Here is a 19,368-nt window from a genome sequence, read left to right as displayed (position 1 = left end):
GCCACTTCTGGCTTTTTTCTTTTTGCTTATGTGGTGCTGAGGAATCGAACCCAGGGCCTCATGCATGCAAGGCAAGTGCTCTACCACTGAGCCAACTTCCCAGCCCTTATTGTATTCTTTTGACTTCATACACAGAGTCCTGTTTCAACAGTGTTGTGATCTGTGGAAACTTCATAAACATATACATACACCTACAGGGCCATATAATCATAGTGTATATGCAGCCCACTGTAGCCAGAACATCGTTATGTAACATTTTTTAGCATGTTTAAAATGTAGTGTTACTATATGCTACATAATGTCATGTTTTAGTATTTTGTGTACAGTGATGTGCCACAATACACACTTAGGCAAGTGTTCTATCCCACAGCCACATTCCTAGCCCTGGATCTGGGTCCATTTAGTTGATCCATTTCAAGGTGACTTGCACCGGAAATCCATTATGCTTTCTCTAAAAATGTACATGTTTTAGGTGAATGTTTAAGCTATTTATAATGTTGGCCATTTCCTGAAATTATATCATTTTTCAGAAAAGTGAACGTAACTGGAGATCATCATGTTGAGTAAGATATGCCAAGCTTGAAGCCAAATACTGCATATTTCTCTCATTTGTGGAAATTAGAGCTAAAACTTACATATGAGTAGATGGATACATATGTACAGTTGCACAGGTATAATGTATGTGTATATACACATATGTGTATATATTAGGTACATATTCATGAACTTTTCAAATTATAGTCAATGAGATGGTGGTTGGAATACAAAAGTATTATGGCATAAATGCTTGATGGCCTTGACATTTCTTTTTTTTCTCTCTCATTTTACCAACTGTGTTAATTTGAGTATCTGATAAAACATAAAAACAAGAGTAATCTGTTTCAGTTCTAGAGCAAAATAAACTTTATTTTTAGTAAATAGTCTTTATGGGCTATCAGATCACTGTTACAGGTTAACTCTGAAGTTATCACCAAAAGGAAGCTGTAAACAGCATTCAGAGAAAAGTGATCTGGATGTGGTCAAAATTTCAGCAAATAAACAGCTTGCATAACTGTACCAGACTATTAGCAAAGTTTTCCTATTCTCTCTTTCAGTTGCAAGAAGCAAAGCATCAACACACAGAGGCTGTACAAAACATAGAGGAGACGCATGGTTACCTACAAAGGTACAATTTCAAACAGCATAAAATAACTTCAATATTTATAAAGCAAATAAGCAATGCCAGTATAAGCTTCTATCCATTATGGTAAGAAGTACATCTGTATTAAGCCACAGAAAACCAAGCTTTAAGTTATTTGAAATGCACGATTGAGAGCTTGGGAAGTAACTCAATAGTAGAGTATTTGCATTGCATAAAAAAAGCATTGAGTTTGTCCTACACCACATGCACACACGCTGGAGGCTGGTGGTTCAAGCTTGTCATCTAACTACTCAGAAGGTTGAGATCCAGAGAACTGTGATTCAAAGTCAGCCCAAATAGAAAAGTCCCCAAAGACTTTATCTCCAAAATTAACAGCAAAAGGATGGGCTGAGCTTGGAGCCTGTGGCTTACATCTGTAATTCTAACTAGAATTACACAGGAGGATGAGATCTGAGGTCGTAGTTTGAAGCCAGCCTTGGCAAGAAAGGCCAGTGAGATGCTTATCTCCAATTTAAAAAGCAGAAGTGGAGCTGTGGCTCAAATGGTAGAGGGGATAGCTTTGAGCAAAAAAAGTTCAGTGACAGTGCCCAGGTATTGAGTTCAAGCCCCAGGACCAGAACAGAAAAAAAAAAAAAAGAAAGAACTGGATGTGTGGTTCAAGTGGAGGAAGGATGGAAGGAGAAAGAAATAAAAAGAAAAGCATAATTATATAATGTCTAATGTTCTATATTAACCACAAAACAAAGCTGGAAAATGATATAGTTGTCAAATAATTTATTTTTCAAACATTTCAGAATTTATGTAGTCATTCATTCAAAAGTTTGTTCAAAATTATGTGGTATTTTAAATTTTGGCCCATGTGGAATATTTTATATCATTTAGGTCTGAACTTCCGAATCCCAAGCTAAAAGTTACAATGAAAAAGCTGGCAAGGAAAACTGAACAGCTTCAGACAACACTGCAAATGGTAATTATAAAATTGGTAGAAAGCACAAATTCTATAAATCAGTCTCTTATTAAATCCTGTCATGCTGACCAGGACTATTTCTGTAGTAGTAGAAGTATACAGAATTGTTTATGAAATGCTTATGACATCTCACTGACAAAAAAAAAATGTTCATTCATGCTGATATTACTTGCTACAACTAGTGTAGTCCTGGTGACTTTACCAAAGACATTGACTGGACTCAAATGTTAACAATTTAGGTGGCAGTATTTTTAATTTAAATTTTCAGTATTTGAGTATTATTGTGGTTATTTTAAACCAAGGTTCTACTTATATTACATTTTGTCTAGCTATTTGCCAGTTGATAAACATGGGATTTTTACATCCTTGGCTTTGTAAATGATGCTGCCCTGGAATTTGCTGTACAGATATCATTACACCAACATTTAAATATATTGTCAAATAACTTATGAAATTTCAAGCAATTGAAGTGGGTTTGATCCATAATTTGGAATTTATAATTTAAGCCTTTCAGTAAGGATTTGAGAATGAATTGTAATCTATATTCTTCATCAAGAGTGAGTGATGGGGGGGGTACCAGTGGCTCATGCTTGTACACCTACCTACTCAAGAGGCTGAGATCTGAGAATTCCAGCCTGGGCAGGAAAGTCCATGAAACTCTTATCTCTAAATAAGCACCCAAAAAAGTCAGAAGTGGATCTGTGGCTCAAATGGTAGCCTTGAGCACAAAAGCTCAGAGATAATGCCCAGGCCCCAAGTTCAAGATGTAGGACCTGCACACACAAACAAAAACAGCTATAGAGGCCTAGATCTGCACTCAACTGCTGGGTTTATAAACGGAGTGGGGCTCAGGGACCAACAGAAGGGGTGACCACTGTTAGATGCTGGTGACAGTTATAACAGAGAAATAGGATGACAGGAAAACCACAAGAATCATGAAAAAGTTGTATTTTTGTTAATTGTAGAGATGATTTAAACTTTAAAGAGAAAAGGACAAACTGAAACTCAAGGGATGAGAGACTGTTTTTCTCAGCTCACTATCACAGAGCAATCAAAATGTAGTGAAAATAAGATGGAAATTTGCCAAAATGGTGTTTGTACAATATGATTAAAATTATTGAGCTATTGAAAAAAATGTTAATATTAAAAACTAAATTTAGGCAGAAGCCTTTAACTGCTTAATCAAGAGCAAAAATCTAAAAACTGTCTTGCTTTTAACAATTAAAATTTTGCAATTGGGATGTCAGAAGTGGTCATCATAAAAGTGTAAGTCAATTGGTGGCTTTTTAAGAAACTTTACTGTATTTAAAGACTGTTCTTTCTGGTGATGAGGTTTATGAAACAAAAAAACATGAGAAATAGTCATTTTTAGAAAGAAAAGCTGAGTGTCTAAACTTTTAAAGTGCCAATTTATAAAGTTATTTTCTTTTTTCGTCTCCAAGACTGAAGAGGATAAGGAACAACTTAATAAGTTTCTTGAAATAAAAGCATGTCTAGAACGTTGTTTGGAGAAAAAAAGGAAGGAAAATACTGAATTAGAAAAAGACCTAACGAGGTAAGAATTTAACATTTCAACTTTTTCAACCATCCATTGGTTGATTTAACTCTAATTTTACTAAAAACCCAAATACAAATTTATTACGTATGTGCATTTTCATAAATAAAAATATTGTATTTAAAACATTTCAAGATAAACTCACAATGCAATTTGAAACATTTTCAATTTAATGATTTCTTTAATGATTAATGATTTCAAGTTTGGCATATAAGGTCATTTTTATTTCTGTTTCTCTTTCTTTTGTTGGAGTCCTTCCCTCTGGCATTCCAACACATTAATATATGAAAGCCTATCTCTGTCATTCTTTTTTAAATTATCATTTATTTAATGACTTTTTTTTATTTGTGTGGTACCGAGGAATCAAACCCAGGGCCTCATGCATGCTAGGCAAGCCACAATCCCAGCTCTGGCATTCTTTTAATAACATCAAAATGATCCTGATAAATCAGCTCCTGTTTTCTTCCCACCTTTTTCTTTTCTTCAGCTGTAAAATATTTCATAGAGATATACTCATTTTCCATGTCTCTCTCCCATATTCGCAGGAAACATACATCACATTAAACTTAAGTTTCTTTAAAAAAATGTATGCACATAATATACCTTCATCCCTTGGTATCTGCAGTGTTTGGTTCTAGAATACCTGTGTATTCAATAGTCACTTATATTCTGTTTGTACAGTACTTCCACAAAGCCTCTTATCCACTTTAAACTTATTTTTAGATGGCTTATAATATCTAATAAAATAATGATAGATAAATAAATGTTATTTGGTCTTGCCTAAGAAATGATGTCAAGAAATAATGGTTGTATATGTTCAATTTAGCTGCACTTTTCTTTTTCTTTTTTTTTTCCCAGTCCTGGGGCTTGAACTCAAGGCCTGGGTGCTGTCCCTGAGCCTCTTTGTGTGCAAGGCTAGCACTCTACCACTTGAGCTAGAACACCACTTCCAGCTTTTTCTGAGTAGTTCATTGGAGATAAGAGTGTCAAGGACTTTGCTGTCCAGGATGGCTTTGAACCACAATCCTCACTTCTTAGTCTCTTGAGTAGCTAGGATTATAAGCATGAGTCACTGGTACCTGGCTGATGGACTTGTTTTCTCCAAGTATTTTCCATCCACAGTTGGTTGATCCTTGGAGGCAGAATCGATATATAGAGGGATACACACACACACACACATACAATTATGGTTCTACCGCCAGGTAGAATATTTTCCAGTTTGTTTGTAATCTAATCCACACATGGCTGTTTTTTTCTGGTTATTTGAGGAGTATTTGTTCTCTGATTCCAATCAAATTTTTTATTCTATTTTATTTATTGTAAACGTACTGTACAGAGTTTTTTAAAATTCTTTAACAGGTTTTCTGTTCATTGTTTTCTAGCTCCTCCAGCATAAGGCTAACAAAGAATTCTATTCTTATAAATAATTCTTAAGTCTTTGTTTCCTTTCTTCTAAAATTTTGCTTGTCTTTATTTCCCCCTCCTAAAAGACCCCTAAGATACTTTCCCCTGCCACTTTTTCTATTTTGAATAAATTCTTTGGTGCTTTGTTTTGTTATTTTGTAATGGGATTGAACCTGGCCCTCATACATGCAAGATATGCCATCTACAACTGAGCTACCCCATCCTCTTTCACACATTTCATGTGCTGCCTTTTTCTCTTGTACACCATGGTAAAGTGACACTGAAGTGAACTTTCGTAACTTTTTTTTTTTTTTTTGGGTCCGGTCGTGGGGCCTGAACTCTGGGCCTGGGCGCTGTCCCTCGGCTCTTCAGCTCAAGGCTAGCGCTCTACCACTTAAGCCACAGCCCACTTCCGGCTTTTTTCTGTTTGCTTATGTGGTGCTGAGGAATCGAACCCAGGGTCTTGAGCATGCAAGGCAAGCGCTCTACCACTGAGCCACCTTCCCAGCCCCCTTTCGTAACTTTTTAAAGCATTCCTAAGTAAGACTTTTTTCTTAATGATAAATTGATATTTTAAGTAGCCATACTAAAATAATGAACAATTATTAAAATTTGTATATGGTTACCATATTAACTTTTTATCTGCTATATGTGTACACTCTTCATATTATTTACCTGAGGTTATCATTCCATTAAAATAAGCTTTCCAATAGTTTGAAAAAGATGAAAGTGGATCATAATTTACAGGTCAGTTTCATTTACATGCAAACCATAGCATGCATTTGAACAGCTTTTAAATATCTTTTTAAAATACTTATTAATTCTGTATATTCTTGCAGATTCAAGAAATACTTTGAGGAAAGTGGGACAAGATGGGAGACTGAAAACATGAATTCTTGCTCTGTAAGTAAGAAAAATCTAGTGACACAGAAGCCAGAAGATTGTGAGGAGGAAATGAGGGGAAGAAATGTGAAAGTACAAGGAATTAATGAAGACCCTGGAACGTATAGCGAAGCCAGCAAAACAGAAGAAGATCAACAAAGAGTTTGGAACTGGCATCCAGCTCCCATGACTGGGGGCAGGGAATCCGGAAGACCGCAATCCAAGGTAAAATGAGATGATCCAATTGCTAGATCACCGAATTCGGCTTTGGGTACCGCACACACATCCCTCACACCTTACTGGCAGCCCTGGGACTTGGGCAACAAGGACTAATCTGCTGTGAGAGGCGAGGTTGCGAGGAGCTAAGACAGTCTGTGTCCTCCATACCCCAGAGAGTGACAGAGCTGCCCTTTTGCAGGAGCAGCCTCTGAGAGATGAGGCAGCTGGGCAGTGCACCACAGAAAGTGCTGCAGGACCCCTTCCTTCTCCCCAGAGTCCTGCAGGATGGGTCAATGAGCTAGCTCAGCCTTCATTAGTTAGAGGAAGCTGTGCTACACCGGCAGGCTAAGCAGCCGTAGGACTCCCTACTGAGCCAAATAGCAGCCAGCCAGCAGTTTGAAATCCGCAGGGCCTTCCCCCATGTTGGTCTTTTGAGGGAAGCAAACCCTCACACACAAGCCTCACATAGACTTTCACCATTTACAGAAATAGATAAATATATGTAACATAGACATAGAAGAACAATAAAAAAATTATTTGTTGCAGATAAGTCTGTTTTTGTCCCTGTGTTGGTTCAAGTGCTTTTGAGTTTTGTGTTTAACTTTATGGCTTTTTTTTCCCTCTTCAAATCAGATAAAAGTCATTTACCTTTAACTTAGCCATTCTAGTATAGACCCATCTCCCCCTCCCATCTAATCTTGTAGTTTGTTTTTCTCCCTTCCTTTTATCTAAGACCATTATATGTGAACTTCATTACCTGTCTTTTAGTATATTCCTTAACCCCTCCTCTTTTTTGCCCTCCTTACATCTACAAATGGAACCCTTCTCTTACTCATAACCTGTCCTACCTCTCCTGGCTTACCGCTAAATCTCCCACAGCGCCCAAACTCATAGCTGGTAACTAGATCACATGAACATAATTTGTTCATCTGTCGTTTTTTTATTTCTTGTTTATACTTTTTTTGGGGGGGGGTTGGTGGGGAGGCTCCAGTGTGAGGCTTGAACTCAGGGCCTGGGTACTGTCCCTGAGCTTTTTCACTCAAGGATAGTGCTGTACCACTTGCAGTTTTCTGGTGGTTAAAATTAGATGAGTCTCACAGACTTTCTTGCCCAGGCTGGCTTTGAACCATGATCCTCAAATCTCAGCCTCCTGAGTAGGATGATAACTGTGAGTCAACTCTGAGTTAACAACTGTGGCAGTCTGAACTCTTTTAGGAAAAGTCATTACTTTTGAAATCTGCTATTATTGGTGATAATTTTTAAAAGGGTAAACAAGTTGATGAGAAATAGTACTTTAAGAAAAAAGAATGAATCACCAGACAACAATAATTTCCCTTTAATTTTTTCAAAGTGTGGAGATGATAACGGACTATTTAAAAAACTTGCTGAGTTGGAAAAAATGATGAAATGTACTTTGGAGAAAGAAAAGAAAAAAAATTCTGAAATAGAAAATGAGCTGGTGAGGTAAGCTTTGAGTATTTAAAAAATATATCCACCGTTCAATGTTTAACTATACTTTTACTAAAATGAAAAACACAATCACTGTACATCTGCATTTTCATAACTAAACAAAAGACTTGGTTGTAAAATTTGCTTCAAAAACTCACAACCCAATATGAAACTTGCTTTAATGCCAAAATATCCCATGGCTCCTCAATGATGTCAAAAGCAATAAACCGATGCCTCTGCCATCTAATGTCACTGAACTCTTCTTGCTCTGTGCTGAATTTTCCAAGTTCGTTGTGCTGTAAGTAAGATTTAAATAGCTGGATTGGGTCAATACTCGTGCCCCCTCCCGCGCACGCGCCCCCTCGCAGGCCTCCCGCCTGGGCCTTGCTCCCGGGCTGCGACCCCGCACACTCGCCGGTCCCCGCAGCTGGTGCCCAACATCGGGGTAAAGGCCTTGAGGTCCGGGCAGCGAGGGCACAGGGGAGAGCCGGGGAGGGCGCAGGGGAGAGCCGGGGAGCCGGGGTGAGCGGTGATGTGGAGGAAGCCGAGGAGTCTGGATGCTTGGGCCCTGGTTAGAGCCAAGGCCGCCCCTCCCCGCGATCGCGCCGGGTGGGGCAGGGGCGGGACGGGGAGGGGAGGGACCGCTCTGCGCACAACCTCGGGCCCCAGATACACACCCCCTCTCGGGCTCGGGATGGGCCACGCGGGACCCTCGGGGAGCCGGAGGAGGCGGCTGGCTCGCTGGCGTGGCGGATCTCTGCTGCCACCGCACAGTTGCTCTCTTTAATTCTGCCTGGGCTTCAGGCCTTCTGCGGCCCAGGAGGTGGGAGCCCAGGGCGGCCAGCGAGATTGGATGAACCCCCACCACCCAGCTCAGCCAGCTGAAGCCTGATACCCCCACACCCCACTCTCAAGAAAGCAGCAGGGGCACCCACTCTGAAGTTTCCCAAGGCTGAGTTCAGCATCTCCCAAGCCATCTCTGAATCTCCAGGCCTAGTTCCTACTTGGCACAGGACCTATTGTTGGCTATTGTTTTCTTTAAACTGCTGGGTGCTGCTGGCTTGTGCCTGTCATCCCAGCTACTCCAGAGGTTGAGACCTGAGAATCACAGTTCAAAGCCAGCCTAGGCAGAAAAGCTCATGAGACCCCTGTCTCCAATCAACCAGCAAAAAGCTAGAAGTGGGAGTATAGCTCTGGTAAAACACCAGCCTTGAGAAGCAAACAACAACAACAGCAAACTAAGGGAGAGCACCCTGGACTTGAGCTCAAGCCCCAGTATTGTCACTAAAAATAAATAGATAAAGAGTCATGAGGAAAATAATAACCAATGTCTGCAGTTGGCAAAGCCCTTCTCAGGCACAAGCTCCAGCCGTGTCTCTTTGCAGCCCCTGGGGTCAGGCAAGCACAAGCCACAATTCCAGCATCTACTTTGGAGTTGGAACCAACTCTTTCACCGATTCTGGAGCTTAAGCCAGCTCGTGCACACTGTGCTACCAGAAGATCCTTCTTGGGAGCTTTCGTGGCCTATGCCTGTGGCCAGTAGAACAGGCGGAGGGAGAGCATATCTTCTGGCCTGATGATGGAAAGTTTAGGCGGATGGATACAAGGTGTGGGTTTGGTAGGGAAGGATGAAATATCAACTTCCTTCGGAAGCCTTTGCTGCCCACACCTGCTGTTCCCTGGTTCAGAGCCGATTTCCAGTGTAAAGTTTCACTCTACCATAGCAAACCCCATGACTAGGGTGCATTTCTTCACCTGAAGCCTCAATTTCCCTTTAGACAGAGCAGGTGGGACCACCTGGCAGTGACTGAAGGTTCAGGCTAGAGACAGAGGTACAGCCAGGCCCATGGGTCACCTTTGTGAGCGGAGGAGGCCTGGCCAATATCAGCACTCATTAAGGTATCAGGACCTCTGGCAGACAGGCCATACCACTGGTGGTAGCAATTGTGCCATGGACAGATAGGAAGTGTGCTGGCGATGGACAGGTGGCAGCCCTAGAACACGCAGCTGGAGCCATTTTATGGTGGGTGGAGTGAGATTTGGCATGAAAAGTGCTGCTCTTCCTTTCCTGCCATTGTTTCATTTGAGTCACTCAGATGCTGGGTGCCCTTGGTCGTCAGAACAAAACCTAGAGACTCCCACAGGCTCACACCACATCCTCGACTTCCTGAGCTCCACTGTGCCCCACCCTTGTCCTGGAAACAGCGGTGAGTGATCTGCCCCTCCTCCCAGCACCTGTTCAAGAAAGAGGTGCCCTACCGCGGCCCGGGCTCCTTCTGATCCCAGTGGGTGAAGAAGGGCACAGAGCAGCTGGCCACTACCATCCATGCCATTGTCACTCACTTTAACAGTGTGTATCATCACCATCTAGCTAGGGGACCAACCAGAGCATGAAGGTTTCAGATACAACCCAGGTGGTGGAGCACTAGATCAAGGTGGCCAGGATGCTATGACAGGGGCCTTATGTGGGTCATAGTCAGAGCCCCTGCGTGGACCCCAGGCCCCTCCTTTTCACGCTGACTGGGCACTTACAGCCCAGTCCCTCTCTTGATGTGGCCTGATGCTCTGCCTACCTCTGAGTCACTGTCAAATCCCTGGATCTCATTAGGAGAGGCTCAGCCCCAGTGGCCAAGAGGGGAGAGACAGTAGGAGCTTCACCCATAGCTTACAGCACCATCATTCGCAGAAGGAGGAAGTCCTGAAGAACTTCTCTTCCTTCTGTGCCATCCCCTCTGCTCCTCAGAGCAGGGCCACCCACGGTGTGAAGAGGATGCAGAAAAAGGCCTCCAGGCAGGAAGTGCTCCCATCTCTCAACTCAGGAACTGTGAGGGCCTAAGGGCTGGTATGACCACTTAGTGATGCAAACCTTGAGAGCAGGGGCTGCTGGCGGGCAGGACTCAGTCTACATGATCGGTCCAACTGTGGTTGGGTTCAGCTTTCTGCATGCCAGACACAGGAGATTCTCATGTTCTTACAGTGTAGCCACAGATGTCTGTGGAGAGAAATCAAAAGAGTGCTGGGTGAAAATGGCGGGGAGGGGCTGTTGTACAGACACAAAGGTCCTGCGCTGGACCTTCGCGCACATCCTTAAGGCTTTTTTTTTTTTTACAAGTTTCTTCTGTAGGCAGTTGGGATACCCATACCCCTCCCAAGTGTCATCTTCTTTCTGTCTTTCAGAAAAAGCTATTCCAGAAACTGTGCAAACTTTTCTGTAAGAACTACCACTCCATCAGCAGAGGGTTGCTCATCAAGTTTGGGAGAAGCCAGGGATCAATGGAGCAAGGCAAGAGCATTTGGGCCTATTAATGTCTCACTGGAAGTGATGCTGAAAGAAAAACAAAACAAAAAACAAAACAGCCAGAGCTCACGCCTGTCATCTTAGCTCCTTAGGAGGCTGAAATCTGAGGATCTCAGTTTAAAGCTATCCTGGGCAGGAAAGTCCATGATACTCTTACCTCCAATTAACCACCAGAAAACAGGAAGTGGCGCTGTGGCTCAAAGTGGCAGAGTGCTTGCCTTGAGCTGAAGAGCTGAGGGTCAGTGCCCAGGCCCCGAGTTCAAGCCCCATGACTGACAACAACAACAACAACAAAAACCAAAAAAACCCCACCAGTCTTATCCAGATAAAGAAGGGGATCTATTTGGTCCTGGGGGTGGGGGTGGAGAAGGAGTGGGGGAGGAGCCTCTGATAATTGAATGTCAGGATTTAGCCTCTGCCTGACTGTTAAGTGGGTGGGAGCCCTGGCCCCATAAACCAGCCCAGTCAGACCTCTGCTGAGGGCAGGTTTGGCAATTCCCTCCCTTTGGTGGTGACCAGGGTGGGAGAGTGAAGCCTGGTCCCCCAAACTCATTCAGTATGTGGGACCAGCTGGACCTTCTCAGCTGAATCCTTATCTCTCGAATGTTCTGAAAGAATGCTGGACAAGAAAATCCCTGAAACTGTCCCCTTGCTCTTCCTGCCTACCGACACTTATCCAGATGTGGGTGAGTGCTGCCCTTTGGTGGACACTTTTGGTAGTGCAGAATGAGGTGAAGCATGCTTCACTGTGTAAAGACCACTAACAACAACGGCTTTGAGAGAGGAGGAAGTCAACAGTTTTGTGGGAGGAGATGTCTGGGTAGTTCAGTATATTTTAATAATTATCATGCACCTTGTGTGTATGTATGTTGTTGGTACTGGGGTTTTGAACTCAGAGCGTTGTGCTTGCTCAGCTTTTTCATCAACACTGGCATTCTATTACTTGAGCCATATCTTCAGCTTTTTGCTGGCTAATTGGAGATGAGAGTCTTGGGGATTTGTCTGCCTCAGCTAGCTTTAAACCTTGACCCTCATTCAGTGGCTAGGGTTACAGGTACAAGCCACTGGTGCTCAACTATAAGATAGATCTTCACGTCAAAATGGTAGTAGCAAGATGTGGGCAGGGATGGGAAGGGAAAACTGGGAGAAAACAGAAAAAAGGGTGATATTGCCCCAAAGAGAAATATACACATTACCTGTTGTGAAATGTTGTATAATACCTTAATAATAAGAATAAAATTATATATATATATTTTTGGGGGGTCTGGTTGTGGGCCTGAACTCTGGGCCTGGGCCCTGTCCCTCAGCTCTTCAGCACAAGGCTAGTGCTTGAGCCACAGCGCCACTTCCGGCTTTTTTCTTTTTTGCTTATGTGGTACTGGGGAATCGAACCCAGGGCCTCATGCATGCAAGGCAAGTGCTCTACCACTGAGCCACCTTCCCAGCCCAAATGAGAATAAAATTATATTTTTAAAAAGATAGCAAGAAGCCAGGTACCAGTGGCTCAGTAGCTCCTAGCTACTCTGAAGGCTGAGATCTGAAGATCACAGTTCAAAGCCATCCCAGGCAGAAAAGTCCTCGTGAGATTGTTATCTATAATAAATCACTCAAAAAAGCTGAAAGTGGCACTGTGGCTCAAGTGTTAGCCTTGAGCACAGAGAGGCTCAAGGACAGCACCCAGGCCCTGAGTTCAACCCCAGTAGTTGCAAAAAAAATAACCCCCCAAAACCAGTTAAACAACATACTCTTAAACAATATAGGTTGACAAAGAACCCAGGGAAAATAAGAAAATGCCCCAAGACTATGAAGACAAAAGGTACTAAAATGCAGAATATGCAGTGGAATTCAAAACTCTGTTCAGGGTGAAATTAATAACTCTGGACACCTGTAATACACAAAGAAAGAATGGATCTCAAACCAACAAGCAAACTCTACTCCCTAAGAATCAACAACAATGAAATGGAAACCTAAAGCTAGCTTTTGTGAAGAGTCCTCTTTGTTTCCTTTCTCCTTGTTTTCCTCTTTTCTGATGTGGAGGTTATCTCTTCAGTCTTGTGCCTGGTAAACACACCCCACACACTAGTACTATGCTACATCACTCCCCCACCCTGTGCTCATATTGAGAAATCATGTTTGAAGTGCTGGAGATAGATCCCAGGGCCTGTACATGCTAGGCAAATGCTCTAGAACTGAGTCCTCCAGTCCTTGAAACTTTAACTCCCTACACAGAGAATACTTGAGGTATAATTTTTTTTCTCTTAACTCTAAAGAGCTCCTGGAACAAATATACATTTGTATTTGTGGCCTCTTCCTACACAAGTCCACTTGCAGGCCCCACTGATCTTTGGCTACTTTGCAATGTAAATGAAGGCTCAGGGGCGGGAGTGAGGACACTTGGGGAGAATGGGTAGACTCAGGACACTGAGAGGGAAGAGGATGCTCTTGTAAGGATTCCACCATTTAAAAAAAAAAAAGCCTACCTAAAGATCTGGAGAGTTGATGGCCCCAGTTTTAAATCAGTAAGGTTTTTTTTTTCTTTTATAAAGTTGAAATTTTGCTAAGGCTTTGATGACTTAATCAAGGGATGTAGCTCACTGGTAGACCATGCCTTCACCATGCCTGGGTGCAAGTTCTAACAGAAAAATTTTCAGTGATTAGAAAAAAGATTCTATGTGCAAACAAAACCCCGCTAACTTGAGGTATCTGTCAAGACTTTTTATCTTTTGTATTTTAAAATAATAAAAAATAGAGGCTGGGAAAGGTGGCTCAGTGGTAGAGCGCTTGCCTTGCATGCATGAGGCCCTGGGTTCGATTCCTCAGCACCACATAAGCAGAAAGAGCCAGAAGTGGCCCCATGGTTCAAGTGGTAGAGCGCTAACCTTGAGTACAAAGAGGCTCAGAAACAGCACCAAGGCACTGAGTCCAAACCACAGGACTGACAAAATAAGATAAAAATAAATCAGTCACTGTGTCTCACTCACACTTGTATCATAATTACTCAGGAGTTTGAGATCTGCCCAAAGCAGCCTGGGCAGAAAGGTCCATGAGACTTTTATCTCCAGTTCACCAGCAAAAGTCTCATGGTAGGGCTGTGGCTCTAGTGGTAGAGTACTGGTCTTAAGTGAAAAAGCTAAGGGACAATGCTCAGGTTCTGAGTTCAAGTCCTAATTCAAACACACACACACACACCTAACCCCAGCAATTTAACACTATTTGATTGCAAACTTAAGAAACTGGGTTTTCTCTTTTATGCTTTTTTTTTTGTTGTTCAGTTTTGGGGCTTCAACTCTGGGCCTGGGCGCTGTCCCTCAGCTCTTCAGCTCAAGGCAAGAGCTCTACCACTTGAGCCACAGCGCCACTTCCAGTTTTCTGGTGGTTTATTGAAAATAAGAGTGCCATAGACTTTCCTGCCTGGGCTGGCTTTTTATTGTGATCCTCAGATCTCAGCCTCCTAAGTAGCTAGGATTACAGGTGTGAGCCCCTGCCTGGGCTGGCTTTTTATTGTGATCCTCAGATCTCAGCCTCCTAAGTAGCTAGGATTACAAGTATGAGCCACCGGTGCCCGGTGTTCTTTTATGCTTTGGTGAAGCAGAGCTGTATAAGAAGATGCAGCAGAGGTTTAATCTACTGTTCCAGGCACTGAGAAAATCATGGAAACACTATCAGAGTCAAGAGTCCATCTACCTAGATTGAAATGGATAGTTTAGTAACCGGAATGCCCATGTAAACTAGTTGTCTTTTGTGTTTTGTTCAAATAAATAAGTTGTTTTGGAATTTCTAAAGTGTTTAGACACTAGAAGAACTTCTCAAGTTTCCTGAACATACTTGAAGAGATTTTCTCTGACTCACTGTACAACTGATGCATCTTGTCATTGTTGGGACAATTTTAGATCTCCAGAAATGGTGTTTACTGTGAATCTAATCATATGGCTGGGTGAGATAAGTTGATAAAGACACTGTTTAGTGGAAGAGTCAGGCTAGGAGGGGAAGAATTGATTGACATTCTATGATTAGTTGTTGTTTAGAGTCTTGATAGGAGTGTCATCAGTCACCCAATGAAGGAAAGATAGGGTGAATTTTTTTAAAGACATAAGTACATCAAAAAAATTTTTTAAATATGACATATGAGCAGAATGCATAAGTGCTTTAAAGACTCAAACATTTCCTTAAATCTAACAACTTAAAACTAATTGCAATCAAAATTAAATGTAGCAATAAATATAATTTATGAAAACTGTGGTAAAGTGTGGTAAGTAAAACAACAAAGATATATTCTTGAATTATTAACTTACAGGCAGAGATTAATAATTTTAGTTTAAAATGTTTGTTAGGAAAAAAAGAAACAGGCTGGACTTGATCTTCAACAGGCTGACTGTTTATTGAGGAACACTGAGGGGCAAAGCCTTCCTGCAGGTTTGGAGGCTGTGTCGGGGTGAGGGTGGGGATCAGAGTCAAGGGTTCTATGGAGTCTGAGCAAGGAAACAGAGGTGATTTGAGTTTAGGATGGGGAGTGGAGAGTGACTACAGATGTGGGCAGAGAATAGGTCTCAATTAATGTTTAAACAGCTCGACATCAGTTTTGCCTAGATGGTTTGGCCTGCATAGGGTCCAGTTCTGTCTTCCAACCTCTTGACCCTTTCTGGCCTCACAGCTCAGCCTCAGAGCCTTACCAGGCCCACAGTGGAATGTTTACAGACAGGCTCAGATCGGAGTGCAGTCTGCATATATCTTTGGTGGCTTTTACCTGACATCTGTATGCACCTGGGAAAATGGGGTGGGAGTTAATCCTTCATATTCCATCTCTGGATCCATAGAATGTTTGGGCCAAGAAAGGGGAGGCAAGTCCTTCATATAGGGTCTTTGGCTACATAAAAAGATTGAGTCAAGAGGGGAGACTGGGAAAGAGGTCTGTGGTTGTCTTTTCTGGCTACTTCCTGCTGACATGGGGGCAATGAGGAGTCACTGGAGTTAGAGTCGTCAGGATCCAGGACTGTGCTGAGCAGAGCAGGGTGGTGTAAGCGAAGCCTCCCATTGCCTGCAGTGAAAGGATGGCCTTGGTTTGTTTCCTGAGTGAGGGTTGTTATCCTGTTAAAGAGAAACTTTGAAAAAGGTGAAGAAACCAGAGTCTAAGAAGTGAGAGGATGACTGTTCATGGTCCCAATAGAAAGGCCAGCCCGGGGGATCATCATGAGAGGGAATCCCACCAGGGTATGCACTGGAGTGATTTTCATCACTTACCAAGACGTTCCTGCAGTTGAGTTGAGATCAGGCAAAGGCGGCAGGATGGGCCAGCATGAGCGACATAAGATAATACACCCTGGCCACAACCAGAAAAGTTTTATTTGAAGTATAAAACTCCCCTTTACATGATAGGAGGAATATCCATATAATTGGACTGGGGGCAGGAAGGAAGTGTCTGGGGTTTTTGGCAACTGGGCAAGGGAGAGCATGGTGGACTGGTCAAGACTAACCACTCAGCAGTTAGGGCTGGATGAGTGTGGCTAAAGGCCCAATGAGACTTACTATACGTAGAAATACCAGGTAACAAAGGCAAGCATGTAAGTTCCTGTCCAGTTAGAAGGCAGACAGGTATGGACATTAGATGGGCATGTTTATTAACTATTTTTTCTTTGATCTCCCAGCTCTGGTCAGTTTTGAAAGGGCAAACGAAAGTGACTCCATTTAGGATGTGACACCATCCCCTCTTATCTGTCTCTGGGAGGACTCTGGTTGCCAAGACAAGCTTTTTCAGTTCCAGGGCTTGAACTCAGGGCCTGGGCACTGTCCCTGAGCACTTTTGCTCAAGGCTAGCACTTTACCAGTTTGAGCCACAGTGCCACCTCCAGCATTTTGTTGGTAATTTAGAGATAAGATTCTCAGAGGAGTTTTTCTGCCCACCCTGGCTTTGAACTGCAGTCCTCAGATCAAGTGAGTCTCTGTCAAAAGCCCCTTTACTCCAATGGAAGCAATAAGGAGACCAATAGAAACAGTTTTTATGCAGGGCTTACCTGGAACGGAAGAACTGACCAAAAAATATTTGCAAGAGTTATATAAACCTTTGTGGGTCTGACTAATGCTGTAGGGGATAAAATCTGTAATGATAAAACTCAATAATAGTTAATTTGTTGACATGGTGAGAGTTTTAAAACAGTAACTGGTAACTGCATGTGACACTTTAGAATACTGCTTCTTTGTGATGGGAGGGTGGGGGCTGGGATTTGGTATTTGTCTCCCTGTTTTTGTTCCTGTTCCCTTTTTATTGTGTCTCCCTGCCATTAAAAACCTTAAAAGCTAAGTCTGGGATTTTTACTTTGGGGGTCTATAGGCCCCCTTTTTAGGCACTGTAACTTCTTTTTAATATCTGGACCAATTTTGACCCAGAAAGTGGACATGAAGAGCAGGGTGTCCTCAGGGAAATTGAAGTCTATGAGGCTAGGTGGAGGCTGGGTCTGGGTGGAAGAAGATTTAGATTTTTAGAGGCATCTGGCAACAAAGAAGGGCTTGGGCTGTAGAGCAGGAGGAGCAGAGAGAGGGTTTTAAACAAAGATAGAAAAAGGCTTGGGCATATGGGGCCTTGGACTCTGCCATTTTGTTGGAGAAAATTGTTTAGGTAATAAGAATATTAACATTGAAGGTTCCAAAAATAGGCCAATGGTGGCCATTCTCTAAAGGATAGTAAGGCCAGATTTCAGTAGACAAATGAGTCAGGCTTTTATTTATTTATTTTTTTGTCTTAAGATTAGATCACAGGCAAGCCAATGAGGTGTCTCTTTGGAGCCCATTTGGGAAAATTTGGTAGGACTGTGGGAGTGACCTGTCCCGTTGCTTCAGGTGTCCTGGAGGCTTTGTGAAGGCAAATGAATGGATCCCAATAATTAGGAGATGGTGTCCCCAAAGTCCTAATCAAAATGGGTGGGGGAGGGAATCAGCGAACTTGAGAGACTCCATTCTCTGGGGACCTCACAGACAGGGAGTTGGGGACTTCTCAGAGTCCCCAGGTCCATGTCAGGGCACCTCCACCACATACTGCAGCTAGTTACTTTGTCCTGAAGGTTTCTGGATGGTGGATGGAATCTGTCAAATGGTGGAGAACCTCTTGTCTGGAGATGGAGAGTCTGGGGACAGAGGAGAGGGAACGAGATTAGGGAGGGAGCAGATTTAGGGTAGCAGAAAGGCTCTATGAGAGGCAGCCAGAAAATTGGTGGCCTTTTAGTAGAGGGGATCCAGTTACTCCTGGTGCAATTCCTCTCCTGGGATTTAGCACCAAATGTTAGGAAAATGGAGGAGAAAGGAAAGAAACAGGCCAGATTGATCTTGCACAGGCTAGGGAGTGACACAGCCTGTCCATAGGCTTGGGGGCTGTGTTGGGGAAGGGTGAGGGGAGTCGAGGGTTCTATGGAGTCTGAGCAAGGAAACAGAGGTTACTGAGTTTAGTATGGGGGGGGGGGACTGAAGGTGCCGGCAGAGAATAGGGCAAGTAGTCCCTTATACAAGGTCTCAAACTTAGATGGTTTGACCCTCACGGGGTTCCAGGTCTGCCTTCCAACCTCTTGGCCCTTTCTTGGCCTCACAGCTTGGCCTTATAGGCTAGACCCACAATAGACTGTTTACAGCCAGCTCAGGTTGGATTATCATCAGGCATTCTGCACGAATCTCTGGGGGCTTGACTTTAAACACCTTGGAAAATAGGGTGGGGGCCAATCCTTCCATGTTTATATATTTTATAATGTGTATTCCTCTCCGATTTTATTAACTTACAAACATCCATCTGGGTTCATCCACATGCCTGGATGTCAATCACTCATTGATCACGGTAGGGAACTAGAAAGGCCAAGAAAACTCAAAGTGTTAGGAAACACAGCCCAGCTAAAATTACTTTTGAGCTGAACTAAAGAATGTCAGATTATGCCTATAGTTGTTAGTAGTAATATTCACTTCCTAACATCTATTTTTTAAACTCCTTTGTTTAACTAATATATATATATATATATATATATATATATATATATATATATATATATATATATATATATATATATAATAGTTGTAGAACTTGATGCAGGGCCTGGGTGCTGTCCCTGAGCTCTTTTGCTTAAGGCTAGTGTTCTATCACTTTGAGCCACAGTGCTACTTCTGATTTTCTGCCTAACATCTAATTTAGAGGTATCTTTTAAAGATAGTTGAAATGTATCACTTTCATTAGATTTAGAGTTGAGAAGTGTAGCTCTTGAAGAATGGGAGCTCAAGGAACTTTTAAAAATTGTAAAATACCTATTTATTAGTATATATTACTGCAACCTTAACTGAAGATGTATAAAGAGGCTGAACAAGTTAGTATTTCACTCAGTTAAAATTATATCAGAATCAAGAAAATGTGGTATATATACACAATGGAATTCTATGCCTCCATCAGAAAGAATGACATTGCCCCATTTGTTAGGAAATGGAAAAAC

The 19,368-nt window shown here is 42.5% G+C and overlaps 1 protein-coding gene across 1 annotated transcript in view; it reads left to right on the top strand.

Annotated features, from left to right (window-relative positions):
* The window catches only part of LOC105998347 (POTE ankyrin domain family member C-like), a 128,709-nt gene extending 122,526 nt beyond the window's left edge, over positions 1-6,183 (top strand). Inside the window, exons 16-18 of the mRNA XM_013033031.1 lie at positions 2,024-2,108; positions 3,551-3,663; positions 5,907-6,183. Of these exons, the coding sequence (XP_012888485.1) occupies positions 2,024-2,108; positions 3,551-3,663; positions 5,907-6,183 (475 nt within the window). The remainder of the gene's footprint in view (positions 1-2,023; positions 2,109-3,550; positions 3,664-5,906) is intronic.
* Positions 6,184-19,368: the final 13,185 nt, after the last annotated feature.

Source organism: Dipodomys ordii, unplaced genomic scaffold (assembly GCF_000151885.1).
Source record: "Dipodomys ordii isolate 6190 unplaced genomic scaffold, Dord_2.0 Scaffold162, whole genome shotgun sequence".
Classification (NCBI taxonomy): domain Eukaryota; kingdom Metazoa; phylum Chordata; class Mammalia; order Rodentia; family Heteromyidae; genus Dipodomys; species Dipodomys ordii.
Note: the sequence above shows the minus strand (reverse complement) of the source record. Positions and strands in the feature narration are given on the sequence as shown.